The 14,224-nt window shown below is 61.2% G+C and overlaps 3 protein-coding genes across 4 annotated transcripts in view; 2 read left to right on the forward strand and 1 right to left on the reverse strand.

Moving 5' to 3' along the window:
- The first annotated feature begins 226 nt into the window (after positions 1–226).
- WSB2 (WD repeat and SOCS box containing 2) lies at positions 227–6,054 on the forward strand. 2 transcript variants are annotated; one of them, XM_034068593.1, is made up of 9 exons: positions 227–349; positions 429–600; positions 1,856–2,088; positions 2,292–2,423; positions 2,751–2,851; positions 3,443–3,615; positions 3,823–3,936; positions 5,029–5,136; positions 5,327–6,054. In XM_034068593.1, exons 1-9 carry the CDS (start codon positions 334–336, stop codon positions 5,487–5,489), a joined length of 1,212 nt encoding a protein of 403 aa, XP_033924484.1. In that variant the 5' UTR covers positions 227–333; the 3' UTR covers positions 5,490–6,054. The 2 variants fall into 2 exon arrangements, with proteins under 2 accessions (XP_033924484.1, XP_033924483.1); XM_034068592.1 differs by having other exon boundaries at positions 228–349; positions 1,853–2,088.
- Positions 6,055–6,523: 469 nt separating this feature from the next.
- RFC5 (replication factor C subunit 5) lies at positions 6,524–9,458 on the reverse strand. The gene is made up of 11 exons (XM_005147835.3): positions 9,398–9,458; positions 9,243–9,307; positions 9,025–9,161; positions 8,860–8,939; positions 8,496–8,569; positions 8,224–8,383; positions 7,562–7,643; positions 7,340–7,469; positions 7,088–7,165; positions 6,951–7,005; positions 6,524–6,785 (listed from the first exon to the last, which is right to left on the reverse strand). Exons 1-11 carry the CDS (start codon positions 9,427–9,429, stop codon positions 6,689–6,691), a joined length of 990 nt encoding a protein of 329 aa, XP_005147892.1. The 5' UTR covers positions 9,430–9,458; the 3' UTR covers positions 6,524–6,688.
- Positions 9,459–13,241: 3,783 nt separating this feature from the next.
- KSR2 (kinase suppressor of ras 2) overlaps positions 13,242–14,224 on the forward strand; it is a 74,681-nt gene continuing 73,698 nt past the window's right edge. Inside the window, exon 1 of the mRNA XM_034068471.1 lies at positions 13,242–13,418. Coding sequence (XP_033924362.1) covers positions 13,242–13,418 — 177 coding nt within the window. The remainder of the gene's footprint in view (positions 13,419–14,224) is intronic.

Below are 14,224 nucleotides of genomic sequence, written 5' to 3' on the forward strand. Positions count from 1 at the left end.
TCATGCCCCGCGGCGCGGAAGGGCAAGGATGAGCTCCGAGAGGGCGCGGAGAATGATGGGAGTTGTAGTCCTTGACGCTTCTATTTCGGTGCTGGGCTCCGGGGCTGCAGGGGGGCTCGGTGCCGCTACCGGGGGTGCCCCGTGTGGGTGCCGGGTCCTCGGGGTGCCGCTGCCGGGGGTGTCCCGGGTGCCCCGGGGCGGTGCTGTGGGAGGCGGAGCAGCGGGAGGCGGTACCGGTTATCCCCTCCCTCGGCCGCCGCTTCCGCAGCGCTGGGGGAGGCCGCGCCCGGCCCGGCTGGGCCTTGCCGGGGCCGGGCGGGCCGCGGAGCCGCCATGAAGCCGGTGGGAGGTGAGGCCGGGCCGGGGCGGGGGCAGCGGGGCCGGGGGGGGCAGCTGGTCCGCGGTAACGCGGTGCGTGTGCCCTGCAGAGGAACCGGTGCTGCTGGCGGAGCTGAAGCCGGGCCGGCCCCAGCGCTACGACTGGAAATCGAGCTGCGAGACCTGGAGCGTCGCCTTCTCCCCCGATGGAGCCTGGTTCGCGTGGTCCCAGGGGCACTGCGTGGTGAAGCTGATCCCGTGGCCGCTGCGGGAGCCCGAGCTGTGAGTGCGGAGAGGGGCCGGGGTCAGCGGGGGCCTGCGATGGGTGCAAGGGAGCTTAAAGATGCTCCTCTATCTCCAACCCCTGCCACGGGCAGGGACCCCTTCCACTGCAGCAGCTGCTCCAAGCCCCTGTGTCCAACCCCTGGCCTTGAACACTGCCAGGGATGGGGCAGCCACAGCTTCTCTGGGCACCCTGTGCCAGCGCCTCAGCACCCTCACAGGGAACAGCTTCTGCCTAAGAGCTCAGCTCAGTCTCCCCTGTTCTGGCAGGTTCAAGCCATTCCCCTTGGCCTGTCCCTACAGGCCCTTGTTCCAAGCCCCTCCCCAGGTTTCCTGCAGCCCCTTTAGGCACTGGAGCTGCTCTCAGGTCTCCCCTTCAGGAGCCTTCTCTTGTCCAGGCTGCCCCAGCCCAGCTCTCTCAGCCTGGCTCCAGAGCAGAGCTGCTCCAGCCCTCGCAGCATCCCCATGGCCTCCTCTGCACTCGCTCCAACAGCTCCAGGTCCCTCTTGTGCTGCTGCCCCAGAGCTGGATCAGGGCTGCAGGGGGGGTCTCCCCAGAGCACAGCAGAGGGGCAGGATCCCCTCCCTGAGCTGCTGCTCACGCTCTGGGGGTGCAGCCCAGCACATGGGGGGGTTCTGGGCTCAAGCTGGGTCATGGGGAGCTTCTCATAGACCAACACCCCCAAGTCCTCCTCCTCAGGGCTGCTCCATCCACTTTGCCTGCCCAAAGTTGTGTTTGGATTGCCCCAGTCTGGGTGGCACTGTCCCCTGCAGAGCTGTGCTCGATGCAGACAGAGCCAGTGACTGTGCTGAGGGGCACATGAGGGAGGCACAGCACAGAGGACAAGGGCTCCAGCCCATTGCTTAGAGGGGTGACACTGCCCTGACCTTGCCCCAGCCATGGCATCCTGCCCTTTCCCCTTAACAACAAGCATTGGTGGGGACCCTCCACACAAGATCTGCTCCCCACTGACACATCCCGGGCTCCTGGTTCCTTCTGGTGGTGTCCTCCTGGGCCCTTCTTCCCATGGAGGTCCCCAAGGAGGTCACTGACCTGTCATCTGCCACCGTGGCCAGGTAGAGGCCATGGAGAGCTTCTCATGGACCAACACCCCCAAGTCCTTCTCCTCAGGGCCTCCTCCACATTCACCCTCCATAGCGACAGATTCACCTCTTGCTGTGAACATGTTCACTGAACATGTTCCCCCTTGTCCTGCCCCTGGGATCCTTCCCTGCCTCCCTCCCTTCTCCAGCAGCTGTAAAGCCCCGGAGCGCAAGAGCCGCAGCAGCAAGGCAGAGGGCAGGAGCCGACTGGTGGCCAAGGAGAAGACCCTGGAGTGTGGTCAGATCGTGTGGGGCTTGGCCTTCAGCGCCTGGCCAGCGGCAGAGGGGGGGGACACGGACCCTGCCTGCACCATGGGGCTTCCCTGCCTCATCCTGGCCACAGGGCTCAACGATGGGCAGATCAAGGTCTGGGAGGTGCAGACAGGTAAGGGGACAGTGACAGCAGTTGGGGCATTCCTGGCTTTGTGTCTGTCCCCTTGGAGGGAGATCCCATCTCCATCCTTCCCTCACTGCTTCCCTGTGTTGAGCAGAAGTCCCTGTCCTGTGCCAAGCAGGGCTGCCTGCATGTTAGGGGCACTGCATTGTCCCCCATGGAGGAATGGAACTGAGCACAGCTCCCCTCCGCAGGACACCTCCTCTTCAGCCTCTTGGGGCATGAGGATGTTGTCCGAGACCTGAGCTTCGCTCCCAATGGAAGCCTCATCCTTGTGTCAGCCTCGCGGGACAAGACCTTGCGCGTGTGGGACCTCAGCAGAGATGGTAGGAGCATGCAGGTTGTCCCTGGGATAGGTCACCCCCGGCTCAGGCTGGGCTTTGGGATAGGGGGGAGAAACCCACCTCGGTAGGGGAGATGGTGGGAAAGGATCTTTGGTGACAGGGACGAAGCGGAAGGGGGCAGTTCCACAACATCCCCTTCCAGATGGGACCTGGGATGTGCAGGAGGGGCTTGCAAGTAAACAGAGCTCAGGATCTGCCCAGGGAGCCACCAGCTCCACATGTATTGGGAATGGGAGGGCAGAGCAGGGGCAGGGCCCAGCGCTGCCTCTGGTGCTCCCCTGTTGTCACTGCCACGTCTCCTGTCTGCAGGGCGGCAGGTCCAGGTGCTGTCTGGCCACGTGCAGTGGGTCTATTGCTGCTCCATCTCCCCAGACTGCAGCATGCTCTGCTCTGCCGCCGGGGAGAAGTCGGTGAGTCCCAAGGGATGCAGCCACAGAACTGTGGAATCATGGAATGGTTTGGGTTAGAAGGGACCTTAAAGCTCCTCCAGCTCCAACCCCTGCCACGGGCAGGGACCCCTTCCACTGGAGCAGCTGCTCCAAGGCCCTGTGTCCAACCTGGCCTTGAACACTGCCAGGGATGGGGCAGCCACAGCTTCTCTGGGCACCCTGTGCCAGCGCCTCAGCACCCTCACAGGGAACAGCTTCTGCCTGATCTCCAACCTGAACTTCCCCTGTTTCAGTCTGAACCCATCACCCCTTGTCCTATAACTGCAGTCCCTGATGAAGAACCCCTCTCCAGCACCCTTGTAGCCCCCTTCAGACACTGGAAGCTGCTCTGAGGTCTCCACACAGCTTCTGTTCTCCATGCTCAACAGCCCCTTCCCATGTCCTGCTGCATCCAGCACTGCCCTCCGCCCTCCACATCCCCAGTGCAAGAAGCACCCTTGGGGCCAGGCCAGATCCTCACTTGCTCCTCAGCCACCCAGGTTCCGCATGGAAGCGCTTGGAGCAGGGCTGGTGCTTCTTAAACCCTGTGATGCTTGTGCTGTGCTCCTGCAGGCGCTGCTGTGGAGCATGCGTTCCTATGCACTCATCCGGAGGCTGGAGGGGCACCAGAGCAGCGTGGTGTCCTGTGACTTCTCCCCAGACTCTGCTCTCCTTGTCACCGCCTCCTATGATGCCTGTGTCATCATGTGGGACCCCTACACCGGGGAGCAGCTGAGGACACTGCGGTAAGGGGATGGGGACGGCACTGGGAAGGGAAACATGGCAAGAGGGGGTTTGGAAGGGCTGAACGTGGCCTTCTCCCCATGGCCACCACCTCTCTCCACTGTTTCCAGTCTGAAAGGGGGCTCTGGCCCCTCTGCCAGCCCCAGGGCAGTGGGGATGGGGCTCGTGGCAGCCTGGGGGTGATGCTGGGCTTGTTCTCCCCACCACAGCCACGTGCCCCTGCACTCAGCGCTGGATGACAGCAGTGAGGTCCACACCAGCTCCCTGCGCTCCGTCTGCTTCTCCCCTGAGGGCCTCTACCTGGCCACGGTGGCAGATGACAGGTCAGTGACCTCCTTGGGGACCTCCATGGGAAGAGGGGCCCAGGAGGACACCACCAAAAGGAACCAGGAGCCCGGGATGTGTCAGTGGGGAGCAGATCTTGTGTGGAGGGTCCCCACCAATGCTTGTTGTTAAGGGGAAAGGGCAGGATGCCATGGCTGGGGCAAGGTCAGGGCAGTGTCACCCCTCTAAGCAATGGGCTGGAGCCCTTGTCCTCTGTGCTGTGCCTCCCTCATGTGCCCCTCAGCACAGTCACTGGCTCTGTCTGCATCGAGCACAGCTCTGCAGGGGACAGTGCCACCCAGACTGGGGCAATCCAAACACAACTTTGGGCAGGCAAAGTGGATGGAGCAGCCCTGAGGAGGAGGACTTGGGGGTGTTGGTCCATGAGAAGCTCCCCATGACCCAGCTTGAGCCCAGAACCCCCCCATGTGCTGGGCTGCACCCCCAGAGCGTGAGCAGCAGCTCAGGGAGGGGATCCTGCCCCTCTGCTGTGCTCTGGGGAGACCCCCCCTGCAGTCCTGATCCAGCTCTGGGGCAGCAGCACAAGAGGGACCTGGAGCTGTTGGAGCGAGTGCAGAGGAGGCCATGGAGCTGCTGCGAGGGCTGGAGCAGCTCTGCTCTGGAGCCAGGCTGAGAGAGCTGGGCTGGGGCAGCCTGGACAAGAGAAGGCTCCTGAAGGGGAGACCTGAGAGCAGCTCCAGTGCCTAAAGGGGCTGCAGGAAACCTAGAGAGGGGCTTGGGACAAGGGCCTGTAGGGACAGGCCAAGGGGAATGGCTTGAACCTGCCAGAACAGGGGAGACTGAGCTGAGCTCTTAGGCAGAAGCTGTTCCCTGTGAGGGTCCTGAGGCGCTGGCACAGGCTGCCCAGAGAAGCTGTGACTGCCCCATCCCTGGCAGTGTTCAAGGTCAGGGGTTGGACACAGGGGCTTGGAGCAGCTGCTCCAGTGGAAGGGGTCCCTGCCTGTGGCAGGGGTTGGAGCTGGAGGAGCTTTAAGGTCCCTTCAACCCAAACCATTCTATAAACCCAGAGGCTTTATCTCCAGAGCTGTGTGGATGAGATCTGATGTGTTCTCCTCTCCTTTTCTCCTTAGGCTCCTGAGGATCTGGGCATTGGAGCTGCGCTCTCCAGTTGCATTTGCTCCCATGACCAATGGCCTGTGCTGCATGTACTTCCCACACGGCGGTTTCATTGCCACAGGGTACGTATGTGTAAGGGGAGAGCAGAGGCACACGTGGCTGCTCACCACATTCCCAGTTTCCCTGGGGCTGCAGGCTGGTTTCCTGGGCTGGGGAATGCCTGTGCCTGCAGCAAGCTCGGGACACATGGGAATAATTGAGTCTTCTTGTGTCCTCTTTGCCCTGTGCTCACACCTTTGGGTCCTGTTGCAGCACCAGGGATGGCCACGTCCAGTTCTGGACCGCTCCAAGGGTCCTCTCGTCATTGAAGCACTTGTGCCGCAAGGCTCTGCGCACCTTCCTCACAACCTACCAGGTCCTGGCGCTCCCCATTCCCAGGAAGCTGAAGGAATTCCTCACTTACCGGACCTTTTAAAGCAGGGTGCAATGTGGATGCAGGAGGTGAGAGCCCTCTGCCTGGTGGCAGGGCTTGGCCAGGATTGGAGGAGGCCCCGCACGACGACATCTCGCTGATGCCTGAGCCATGGGGCAGGATTAGCCATGGGGCAGGATTAGCCATGGGGCAGGATTGCTGCTGCTCTCCTTTTGGGGAGTGTTGAGGGGGTTTTTGGTGTAATAATACTAGAACCCAGCAAAAACGCATGCAGAGGGCAAGGGGCACAGTGTGGTGGCCCTGCAGGGGACATGGGTCCCACTCTCCCCCTGCTGCCTGCACGTTATGGGGTAGGTGCTTTTGCTTCCACGTGCAGTGTTGTGGGGTGAAGGTTTGCAGTCTGAGCAGAGCTTTTGGTGTTTGTGAGTTCAGGGCTACGACCACCCCTGGCAAAACCCACCCTGACGGGATCAGCCTGTACAGTAGCTTAATTCCCAGAGGAATGTGGGTTGTGCCGCTCACTGGTCAGGGTGTGAGCTGGAAAAGCCCCACAGCTCCCCACAGACTCAGTGGCAGCGATGACAGAATAAAGAATTGATTCCTCCCATCTTTGCTTCTGGCTCTGGAGATGACCTGGGCATTGCAGGCAGGGATGGCCCCAGCCTGGCTATGGAGCTGCATGGGTGCTTGCCCAGCTCTGCAGTGCAGCGAGCTGGGTGCTGGGAGGGATCAGTCCAATGCAGCCCCCAGCTCCCATTGCTGCTGTTTGTCTGTGCTGGAGCTTGGTGGGATTGATCCCTGGGTGAGCCAGAGGCTGTGACCCAGCTGATGGAGAAGGCAGGGAATGGCTGTAGCCTGATCAGCACATCAAGGGATGCGCTTGGAGCAAGCTGCTCTAGTGGAAGGTGTCCCTGCCCATGGCAGGGGTTGGTGCTATCTCTGCCCTGTGAGGAAGGGAGGCTGGACCAGGAGGGTGACACAGCCAGGCTCTAGCCTCTGTGGGTGAGGCACTGGGGCAGGGCATGAGCCTCAACCACCTCCTTCAGGAGGGAAAAGAAGAGACAAGTGCAACCTGATGTGCTTTAGAGGTATCTCTATTTCCTGATGTACTTAAGGATGCTGCTGCCTGACTCCTGCAGCCTGGCTGGAGCTTGGAAATGGGAAGTGGAAAGTGTCAGGGCATGGAGCCCATGATCCCTTCCACCTTCTGCTGATGCAAGGAAGGATCCACCCGGCAGGACTCAGGCTTCGGCCACGATCAGGTCCCTGGTGCACTGGAAAGCCGCGATGAGGGAGCTCAGCTGGATCTTCTCACTGGTCCCAGCAGCCAGCCGGTACCTGCAGCAGGGGCAAGGGCAGGTCTGGGTGCTGACACCAGCATCCTCATCCCACCAAGCAACAGGCAGGACCCAGTGTGGTAGCGGTGACCCCGATGGGGTGGGTGCACTGGCAGCCCCCCAGTGATGGGGTTTGGGGGCAAGGAATGGGGCTGAGCTGCCTTACTCAATATCTGCCATTTTGATCAGCAGCTGGATGCGCACCGAGGGTGGGAAATCCACTGTGGAGAGGAGGAGATGGCATTGGTCATGCTGGGGGCACCCAGGGCTGTCCCTCGCAGGGTCAGCCCCACAGGCCCCTACCTCTGTGCACGAAGAGATGGATCTCGGTGAGGATGTCCTGCAGGGCCAAGCCCTTCAGTGTCTTCAGCTCCATGATTCCTGAGGTGGGAGTGAGTGAAGGGTTTCATCCAGGCTTTGCCACACTGTGAGATCCCACTCCTCATCCTCACCACAGCCCCGAGGACCCTCCCCATGGAGCTCCCAGGATGGGAAGTGCCAGCAAAGAGGAGGATGTGTTAGCAGGGATCAGAGCCAGAGGAGAGGAAAGGATACTGTGGTAGGCAGTGGAGAAGTCCTGGTTCAGCATCCAGTCGAGGATGTTGGCGATGTCAGACTCGAGGGGGTGCCCTGTGCATGTGTAGACGTTCTCCCCCGTCACCTTCCCGAAGGCCATGGTGGTGCTCTGAGGAGGAGGGTGGAGGAAGGATGAAGAGCTTGGACCTTCCTCCACTGACCCCTCCAGCTCCCATGAGGAGAAAGAGGTTGTGTCCATACCTGCAGGATATTGAGGGCTCTGCGCATGTCACCGCTCGAGAGGGTCACCAGAGCCTTCATCCCATCCTCGGTCACATCCACCCTGGAAAACAAGACCTGGTGCTGCCGGCAGGAAATGCAACCAGGATGGGGCTCTCAGTGATGGGGGTAGTGGTGGGTTTGGCACTGCTGGGGAATGGTTGGACTTGATGAGCTTAAGGGGCTTTTCCAACCTGGTTGAGTCTATGGTTCTGTTGGGGGTGTTCAGCCTGGAGAGGAGAAGCTGCTGGAGACCTCAGAGCAGCTTCCAGTGCCTGAAGGGGGCTACAAGGATGAGGAAGGGGACTCTTCATCAGGGACTGTAGTGACAGGACAAGGGGTGATGGGTTCAGACTGAAACGGGAGGTTCAGGTTGGAGATCAGGCAGAAGCTGTTCCCTGTGAGGGTGCTGAGGCGCTGGCACAGGGTGCCCAGAGAAGCTGTGGCTGCCCCATCCCTGGCAGTGTTCAAGGCCAGGTTGGACACAGGGGCTTGGAGCAGCTGCTCCAGTGGAAGGGGTCCCTGCCCGTGGCAGGGGTTGGAGCTGGAGGAGCTTTAAGGTCCCTTCAACCCAAACCAGGCTGGGATTCTATGGAAAACCAATCCCAGTCTAGACTCAGGGATAAAGGGGATCGTGGGCTCACCCCTCCTCCTGTATGACGTGTTGGAGCCGGGGCACCATGAGCTCTGGGGTGAGGGGCCCGAAGCGGAACCGCGTGCAGCGGGACTGCAGTGCCGGGATGATCTTGGACAGGTAATTGCAGATGAGGCAAAAACGGGTGTTTTCGGTGAACTTCTCAATCACTGCAAAGAAGAGGCAGGAGAAGTTGGTCCTTGTCTGCCCCCTCACCCCCACCCCCCCAGCCAAGTTGGGGCTGAGGGGTGTCAATGGCAGTGGGTCCCCCATGCCCCTCACCTCGCCTCAGGGCGTTCTGAGCATCCTGGGTCATGGCGTCGGCCTCATCTAGGATGACGAGCTTGAAGCCTTTCCTTAAGGGAGAAAAGGGAATGGGTTTGGTCCTGGCTGTGGCTTGGTGCTGGAGAAACAGGGGTGTGGGATGCTATTCCCAGCCTGACCCCTATGGATGCTTCAAGGGAACCCTCCTTAACCTTCACCCTCATCCTCCCTGCTCATTGGGCATCCCTGGCTCCTTCCTGCCTGCTCCCACCCCAAACCCATTTCCCAAGCCAAGCACTGGGGCAGGCTGTGTTGTTGGGGGGGGGAGGGGGTGATGATGGGAGCTCTGGGAAGCTTTGGGAAGCACAGACCCACCACTTACTTAAAGATGGTCCTGGTGCTTGCAAAGCTCAGGATGGGCCCCCGGACGATGTCGATACCTCGGTCATCGGAGGCGTTGAGCTGGAGGGAGGCAGCATGGATCTGTATCCCCCAGGATGCTCCCAGGGGTGGCGGGACCCCCTTATCCCATCCCATTACCGCTCACCTCCAACACCATGGAGCCGAACTCGCGCTCCCGGTAGAGCTGCTTGGCGCAGGCGAGGATGGTGGATGTTTTACCGGTACCGGGGGGGCCATACAGGAGGAGATGCGGGAGCCGGTCCTCGCTGATGAACCGCTGCACTGGAGCGGGGACAGCGGCGGGGTTGGGGGGTGCCCGGTCCCCGGGGGGTGTCGGTGCTTACCGGAGGGGGGGGCAGTTACCGGTGCTGAGGATCTCGCGATGCGACACCAGCTCCGAGAGCGCCTGCGGCCGGTACTTCTCCACCCTGCACCGGGAGAGGAAGGGGTCAGCCGGGGGTCATCCCGGGGGGGTCACCCCTGGGGTCACCCCCGTCCTGCTCCGGTACCGATCGTACCACGGCAGATTCCCGCCGCCCGCTCGCGCCATGGCGCGCCGCCTCGCGAGAGCGCGGGAAAGGGGCGTGGCTTGGGCACGGAGGCGGGGACTGGTTGGCCCCGGAGATAGGTTGGGGGCGTGGCTTGAGGCTCGGGGGTGTGGCCAGGGCCGGTTGGCGGGGAGCTTTGCACCGCGGGTGTGTGCGTGGGGTTGGTGGGAGCCAGGGGCTGATGCTGCCCAAAGCGAGGGGTGCTTGGGGGTCTGGGGGGGGAACAGTGCTGGGAGCTGCTGCAGCCAGGTTCTGGGCACGCTCTGGGGCAGGCTGAGGCGCTGGTGCTGCCCAAAGCAAGGCGGGGGTTGTGGTCCACCGGGGAGCGTGGCGCTGGGAATTGCGCTGGTGAAGCTCTGGGGATGCTCTTGGGGAGAGCCTGGTGCTGGGTGTTGCTAAGGAAGGTGGTGGGCACGGTTCTGGGAGGGAACAGCGCTGGGAGTTGCTAAGGAAGGTTGCAGGCGTAGTTTTGGGGAGCACTCAGTGCCAGGTCCCTGGGGGTGAGGGGGCACCCATCAGGCTGAGGCTGATGCAGCAGCTCCAGGGGCTGGATGTGGGGGGACCCGCTATGGTTCTCTAATGTAATGGGAACAGCGAATGCCAGAGGTGTCCGTGGGGATGGGAACACCTTTATCCCTGTTCCTGTTGCTTCCCAGTGCACGAAGACAACCCCAAGATCTGTTTCCTGGTGATTAACTCAAGGACCAGCTCTCTTCTGCCCCTCACTGCCAAGGTGGCTCCTGGCTATTCCCAGTGCCGGGTGCCAGCGTGGCCTCCAAGAGCTATTTCAGGCCAGGCTTTGGGAAACAGTTGGAATCTCCTTAGGAAAGGGGTTTAGAGGGAAAAATCACCCAAGTTTGCTGGTGTGGATGATGCTTCTTGGAGGGAGAAAGGAAAACTGGCAGCAGTGAGAGGCTCTGGCTTGGAGAGCACAGGGAGATGATGGAGAGCATCCGTAGGGAAGCCGAGGGGATGGGGAATGTATTGGGGAGGCAAAAATAAGTCACAGAGAAATCCAACTGGGAATAAAGCCAAATCAACTGGGAATAAAGCTAGAAAGGGAAGGGAAAACATCGAGAACTCCAGGTCAAACCCTATAGGATCCCAAAGAGCTGCCAGAGGGCAGATGCTGTTCCAGGTTCCTGTTCCCCCTGCAGGGAAGGTGGGAGCTGGAGGCTGAGCTCCGCAGCCTCGGCCGTCCCTTTGGGCACAGCGCAGCAGTGGCAGATGGCATTCCTGACCTCAGGAACAGGTCCTTCCCGAGCTCCTGGGAACCGGCTGGGAACTGTGACCTGGAGCTGTGACCAGCACCAGCTTCTGTGTGTAACGGGTCCAGAGCTGCTGTCCTCTGCCTGCGCCTGCTGCAGGATCTTCTGCTTCCAAAGGGATTGTCCCAGGTGTTTCCTTGCTTCCCCCTGTGTCCCATCATTAAGAAATCTTGAGCTCCAGACCAGAAAAAGCCTTTGGAAGAGGCAGGTTTGTGGCTGGTGCACTCATATCCATGGGGATGTTCTCACGGGTGATTGAAGCTCTTTCAAGCCATGGAATCATGGAGTGATTTCAGATGGAAGGGGCCTTAAAGCCCATCCAGTTCCAACCCCTGCCACGGGCAGGGACCCCTTCCACTGGAGCAGCTGCTCCAAGCCCCTGTGTCCAACCTGGCCTTTGATGGATAAAGTTGCTGGGGGGGTGGCTTGTGTTCTCCATGGAGTTGATATGGACTGGGATGGGTCCATCAGCTGGGAACAAAGTCAAATCCACCGGGAATAAAGTCAAATCTCTGAAGCCAAGGAGATGGTTGGTGGGGGGAGGAATGGGGAATGCTTTGGGAATGGGGCAGGTGGAGTTTCTTTGCGGCATCATCCTGGCTCTGTCTTTACCCATGGACTGATGGGCTCATTGGCCTGGCTTGGCCATTCTGGCCTGGCTCTGGGTATCTCTTATAGATATATAGCTAAAAATGACATAAACTTATGTTTATGTGTGTATATACACATATGTGCATTAAATGCTTTATATACATACACCAAGCTCCAGTAAACCTTTTCCAGGGGCTGGCAGAAGGAAAGGCTCTTCCCCAAGGGAATGTCTTCAGCACAGGGGCATCAGTCCTGCACCCCTGTTCTTCTTCTGCTACCTGGGGCTGGGCTGAACCCCCCGTTAGCTGCCTGTATGAGAGACAAACAAGTGGGGTTCACCCCCTGTGTGTGTGGTCAGTGCTTCTGCAGCGGCTCTGGTCACTGTGGAATGGAGATCCCGGGATGAACATGGGGCTGGAAGGTGTTTCTGCCTTCTACCCATCAACCTGGGTGTGAGCGTGGGGCCATCCCTGTGGCCTCTGGGTAGGAAAGGGTGTTGGGGTGCACCCTGCCACTGCATCCTTGCCTTTCCCTGCATCCTGCTGCAGGTTTCCATCCTGGCTGCCCCACTGTCATTCCCTTCTCCATTGGGGACTCCCTTGGGGTCCATAGGGTGAAGCAGGATTTGGCCTGGCCCTGAGCCGAGGGGCTGCAGTGGGGGCTGGGGGCAGTATTGGGGGCACCCCAATACAGCTTCCTTAGGCTCTGGGTGTGCACATCCCCTGTACCGCCCTGCTGCTGCTCCTGCCCTGCACATAGCACAGGCAGGCCAGGGACCCCAGTTGATGCAGGGACCCCCATTGCAGCTGCACCCCCAATGCACCAAGACCCCCCTCCCCATTGCACCAGGGTCCCCCATTACCTCAGGCCCCCGAAATTGCCCCAGCCCTCCCCCAGTGCAGAAGGGTTCTGCCTTCTCCCTCACACCAGCTTCCCACATTGACCCGGGGCCCCAGTTGCCCCCCAGTGCAGCGGGACCCACATTGCACCTGCCCCCCCCGCCCCCCCCGTCCATTGCAGGAGTCCCCTGTGCTGCTCCCCCAGCGCATCATGGCAGGAGCAGGGGCTGGTACGAGGTGGCAGAGGGATGGGGTTGGAGATGGGATAGAAGGGGATGGGATGCAATGAGATGGGATATGGATGTGATAAGATGGGGCGAATGAGGATGGAGATAGGAATGGGGATGCAGTGGGATGGCATATGGGGATGGGATGCAATAAGATGGGATATGGATGTGATGGGAGGGGGGATGAGGATGAAGATGGAATAAGGATGGGATGCAATGAGATGGGATGGGGGAATGAGGATGAAGATGGGAATAGGGATGTGATGGGATGCGATGGGATGGGATGGGAGATGGACGTGATGGGATGGGGGGATGAGGATGAAGATGGAAATAGGGATGGGATACAATGGGATGAGGTGGGATAGGGATGTGAAGGGATGGGGGGATGAGGGTGAAGATGGGAATTGGGATGGGATGCATTGAGATGGGATGGGATATGGACGTGATGGGATGGGGGGGATGAAGATGAAGATGGGAATAGGGATGTGATGGGATGCAATGAGATGAGATCGGATATGGATGTGATGCGATGGGGGGATGAGGATGAAGATGGGAATATGGACATGATGGGATGCAATGAGATGGGATGCAATGGGATATGGATGTGATGGGGATGGGGGGGGTTACCTCGCGGAGCGGCGCGCAGCGAGCGCGGCCCCGCGGTACCGGAGCGCGCCGCCCCCGCCCCCGCCCCGCCGCGCCCGGTGTGCGGGGGGGGTGGGGGGGGGGGAGGCGGCGGCGCTGACGCTCGGTGGGCACCGCACGGCGATGCTGCGGGCCTCGGCGGAGCGGGGCTGAGCGGCCCGGGGGGGGGGGACGGGGGGGGGCGGGGAGCGGCGGCGGCGGGTGGAGGGGAGGGGAGGAGGGGAGGGGGGGGGCGCGGCGAGCGATGGATGAGGACAACATGACGAGGAGCGAGGAGCAGCAGCTGAGTCTGCAGAAGGCGCTGCAGCAGTGCGAGCTGGTCCAGAACATGATCGACATCAGCATCTCCAACCTGGAGGGGCTCCGCACCAAGTGCGCCGCCTCCAACGACCTCACGCAGAAGGAGATCCGCACCCTGGAGGTAGGGGCCTGACGACCCCCCCCCCCCCCCCCCCCCCCGTTCCCCTCCATCTCAACCAACAAACCAACACCCCCCCCACCCCCCCCGGGCAGCGCCGGTTCCCCCGCGGCGCTGCGGAGCGCCCGAGTGAGGCTGCGCGCTCTGCGGGTGGCCCCGCACCGAAGAACCCCCCTGCGGGGCTGCCCGGAGCGGTCCGGATCGGCCCCGGCCCCGCAGCATCACCTCCGGCCCCCCCGCATCCCTCCTGCAGGCTCCTGCTCCAGCCCACTGCATCCCCCCGGCCTGGCTGCATCCCTGCCACTGCGCTGCATCCCTGTGGCCACCGGCAGCTCTTCTGCTGCGCTCCGGTCCTCCGGCCTGGCTGTATCCATGAGGCTCCTACTTCCCTTCCTATCCCTTCCCACCGGCAGCATCCCCTCCAGCCCACCTGCATCCATCCCTCCCACCAGCAGCGTTCCCCTGGCCTGGGTACATCCTTCTCCCTGTTATTCCAGCCTCCTGAGCAGGCAGCATCCCCTTGCTGGGATGAAGGCCAGCATCCTCATCCCTGGTTCCTCCTCTATGGTACCAAAACCCTCTGGCCTATCCAGACAGTGGGAAGAGCTCCGGTGGGGAGGGGAGCCTTCACCAAGCCATGCTGCTGTGCCAAGGGGAGCACCAGCTGGATTTATTGATGTTTCATAGATGGACAATACACATCTAAGCAAAAGCTGCCAAACAGGGCCCTGTCTGTTAGGAAGATATAGGAAGACATTCCCCTTTGGAGCATGCCAGGCCCCAGCTGGGGATGGATTTGGGGTTCATTA

The sequence above is a fragment of the Melopsittacus undulatus genome, chromosome 12 (genome assembly GCF_012275295.1).
Source record: "Melopsittacus undulatus isolate bMelUnd1 chromosome 12, bMelUnd1.mat.Z, whole genome shotgun sequence".
NCBI classification, from domain to species: domain Eukaryota; kingdom Metazoa; phylum Chordata; class Aves; order Psittaciformes; family Psittaculidae; genus Melopsittacus; species Melopsittacus undulatus.